Here is a 4,289-nt window from a genome sequence, read left to right on the forward strand (position 1 = left end):
TCACTAGAAACTTTTTTATTGTTTATAAAGGAATTGGAAGAAAATATGTATTGTTCAATGATTGAATTGAAAATCAATTAAAACCCCTATCTCAACTTCTTGCTGAAGTCAGAGAGCTCTAGAACGCGAATTCTGGAGATAGCCGCAGCTTCCTCTTTCTCTTGTGCAGTGTTGTAACCCCAATTCCCTGATACAGTCATCATTATCAAGTAAGCACAACATCATAAAAAGAAAAGTGATAACACATAATATGGGAACAGAATAAAAAATGAGGGAGGATGCAGAAATTACTAATAAAAATGAGAAACTACCTAGATACAAATTCCATTTGTCTAACTCAGGCTCTTTGATCACATTTTTTAACGTAGCTAGCCGATCCTCAACAAAGCTGTTTAAAATCAACTGGAATTAATTTTTTGAAGATGTCTTTGCAGATTCACATAAATAGTCATAAATAACCAAAATGACATTGATTACTGTTAATAGCTCAGTATCTTACTGCAGTGTCAGTCCTTGGTGCTCTGGTCTCTTTTGAAGCTGCTTTAGAATTTCTACCTTAGGACTGTAGGTCAAATTAAAACTAATTTCTTATCAAAAGAAAGCAATAAAACTGAAAAGCCACAATAAAAGTGAAATATAAATATTTCAATGCATAATTACGGTGAAATTTATCAAATACTAACCCAGTTCCCAGACCGTATATCCTTTCAGGTGGTATGGTTACTCCAGCGAGCTCTCGAAGTAAAGCATCAGCAAAGCGGCTCTGAAATAATGAACCAATTACTTCGTCCCTTCTTTTGTTTTTCTTTCTTAATACTGAAAGCAAAACTCTATTGTGAGAGGATTATTGTCCCCTTGCTATGGTAAAGAGCAAAGTTTACCTGTTTTGTGGTGACAATGTACACCCTTGAGCTTGCAAATTTTAATGCATCAGAAACACCAGGATATATTCTATAGGAAAAGCATCATCAATTAATAATGGGAAATCTCACTCATGAAATGTTCAAAGAACTTGAAATATTACTGTATAATAAAATGATTTATAAGATGCAGATATTCAGAAAACAGGAGTAGGGGTGAGCAAAATATCCAGTTGGAAGCCACAGACAACAACCAAACCCAAAACCTGGTTTTTGTTAATCCGGTTATGGGGGGGAAAAAACTGTTTCTGTTATCAAATCCATCCATTTAATTGGTTATTATTTGGATATTAATAAGTCCAAACCATGAACACCTCTAAATAGATGTAAGCAAGATCTGAATATGCTTAATGTAACAAACTAATGACAATATCTAGTCCGAAGCATAAATTGATTCCTTCTACAAACTCTATCTGCAAAGGTTGCTTCTTTGAACAGAAAGGAAAATAATTGTTTTACCAAAATCCAGAAGACTCGCACACATGTTCTACTTCCCCAAACCAAAGGATCTCCCACTCTCAGGCTAGGCAAATGATTGAATTAAGATAATATCTTGCACTGGAAATTTTCATAAACTGAATATTCATGGATTCATGTTTAAAGATATCTCCACATAATGCGTTTGGTTTCTCGCAATGCACCTGGTATAAGATATAACAAATACTCCCTCCGTTTCAAAATGACTGACACTTTACCAAAACAATATTGTTTTAAAATGAAAGTCATTTTTAAAATGAAAGTCATTTTCAGTTTCAATGCAATATTAACTCTTTTTTCCAATTATACCCTCTAATTATTACTACATACACTACTCTCAAAGCATTACTTTCACTCTGCATTTATGATAGCGAAAAACTAACCAATTGTTAATAAGGATAATTTGGTAAGATGACTATTCTCTTTCTTTTATTTATTACATTTCTTAATATGTGTGTAAAAACCTTATATGACGTTCATTTTGAAACGGAGGCGAGGTAGTATAAAAAACTAATCCCCAGTCAAGAGATCTTATGAAGCACTGAGACATAGACGGCAGGTCAACACCAGTAATAATTTGAAAAAAGTAAAGTAATTGAATGTAATCACATGCGTCGATAACACTGACATGTGCTAGACATAGGATAGGACACACTTTCTAAATAAAAAGTATCGGTGTTACATAGCAATGAGTGAATGGATTACCTGTTTGCACCAATCCAAGCAGCAAAATCCTGCTCCAACCATTCATCTCTGACCTTTCCAAACAGATCTATCAAAGCATCCCTATTCTCGCCCCATTCCTCAATAATAATAGGCTTCAACTTGGACCAATTCTCCAATATACCCTCAACTGCAAGCCCCTCTGCAACCTTGCACAATAACAATGACGCCAGTCAACAGATTTCAGAACTAGAAGCAGATTCAAGAAAGTAAGCATCATCGTAAATTATAAACCTAGTATAGGATCTGTGGTAATTAATGAAAAAATCAGAACCATAGGCATTTTACCCACCGAAGACTTCCTGGTAGAAGGTGTTCTCGTCTCTAGCAACAATCTCACAAGTAAAAGGTTTTCATATCCAGTTTCCACTACTGGTCGCACCTGACATGAACAACTATATAAATATATCTTTAAAATATCGAAATTGAATCCAGCCATTTGGCAATAGTTTTTGAAAATGTAAACAAAAGTTTCATGAATTTCAACAGTTTGAATATCTGCAATGGAAATCTATGATTTAAGCACCCAATAAAAATAAGCATGTAAAAATATTAAAATACTGTCCTTCTCAAATTCAGGCATCAAAATCTACAAGACATCTCCGTCGTCCCAATTTGCCTTATTTTATACTCCCTCCGGTCACTATTATAAGCAAATTTGTCTTTTTTGGTACATTGAAAAAGTGATGTATCTGGTCTATAATATGGACTAGATAAATCATTTTTCAATGTCTCAAAAAGGTCAAATTTGCTTATAATAGTGAGTGAAGTGACAACGGATGAGTTTTAAGCAGTCGAGATCCAGGTTTGGTCTCGAGAATCTAATATAATTACTAACTTTTGACTATTAAAAAATGTGTTAGTTAAGGTATATAAACTAATCATAGAGTCAAACTAAATGGTAAGCTAGCTTCTCATAATTTTTCCACTAATTATTAGTATTCTCTTTCTAATGAAATTACAAAAAGAAAACCATAGGTAAACCAAAGCATAGCATAGCATAGCATAGCATAGCACAGTAGTATAAAATCCATAACAGGTGAAACTAAGTAAATGATGAACAAACTATTTACTATATGCATCTGGTCAATTATCCAATCTTCTGTGGTTGAATCCACCCCATCAAACAAACTAGGCCATCTCACTTTAGCAGCCTGCAAATTTATCAAACTAAATCATGAGCTGAATTCAGTACATTCCATGAATTGCAAGAATAAAATAAATAAGAAAGGATTGAAAATTTAGAACATTAATTATAAAAAATACAAAACCAAAAAATTGATTTAATTTTTTATGGTCAAAATTGTTGTTTTAGTATAAATCTTATCTAGAGAGAGATATAATTAACCTTGAGAGCAGAGAGAGAGCTTTCTCCGCAGCTATCACAGATGACTCCATCGAAGTCCAAAGCGTAAAGCTCACCCATTTCACTTTCCTCCGTTTACAGCCAAACTGCAAATTGTGAATTTCAGTGGCATCCAAACAGTCCCTTATTTCCTTTTCTCTGGGAAATCAGCCACGTGTCTGTGTGTAGATATTTTTAATCATAAATTAATAATCATAAAAAAAATAAAAAATAAAAACGATAAAAAAAAAGTTTTAAAAAAAGGCAAATGCTAAATAGTGCCCCGGGCACTCTTTAAGCTCTTCAATAGTAAGCTTTTTATAGAATTTTTATCGGAATGCGTAAAGTCAACACATTGAAAATTGTAGTGTTTAACTTTTTGAATAAAAAGTTCCTTTAAATGGAATGCTTAAAGAGTGCCACGGGGGCACTCGTTAGCAAGACCCTTAAAAAATACTACTATTCAAAAAGATCAAGGGGTTTATTGGATTGGGAAATCATTCCATTCTATTTATCAATCCAAACAACCATTCTATTCTATGAACTTGTTTGACGCAACTTTTTTTTTAGTGCTTATGCAAACGGTTTATGCAATTTTTATATATTATTATAAGTTTTTCAAGGTAATTTATGATAAAATAGCTTATAAAAAAACTCTAAAAAAAACTGGGTCAAACGGACATACTTCCTCTCATCCTATTTATCAATCTAAACAAAGCCCATAGAGGAAAATACTTGTATAGCACAAATACAAATAAGTGGTGTTAGACACACTCACATGAAGTAAAAAAAATCAAGATAAAGTAATGTGGGCTTTGGCTAAC

General features: G+C 33.1%; 1 protein-coding gene across 1 annotated transcript; it reads right to left on the reverse strand.

Moving 5' to 3' along the window:
• Positions 1–3,633, reverse strand: LOC123892449. The gene is made up of 9 exons (XM_045942230.1): positions 3,469–3,633; positions 3,194–3,274; positions 2,413–2,502; positions 2,103–2,269; positions 882–951; positions 684–763; positions 500–562; positions 312–388; positions 1–187 (listed from the first exon to the last, which is right to left on the reverse strand). The coding sequence occupies exons 1-9, from the start codon at positions 3,544–3,546 to the stop codon at positions 87–89; spliced, it is 807 nt and encodes a 268-aa protein (XP_045798186.1). The 5' UTR covers positions 3,547–3,633; the 3' UTR covers positions 1–86.
• Between the last annotated feature and the right edge of the window lie 656 nt (positions 3,634–4,289).

This window comes from Trifolium pratense, linkage group LG6 (genome assembly GCF_020283565.1).
Source record: "Trifolium pratense cultivar HEN17-A07 linkage group LG6, ARS_RC_1.1, whole genome shotgun sequence".
Lineage (NCBI taxonomy): Eukaryota > Viridiplantae > Streptophyta > Magnoliopsida > Fabales > Fabaceae > Trifolium > Trifolium pratense.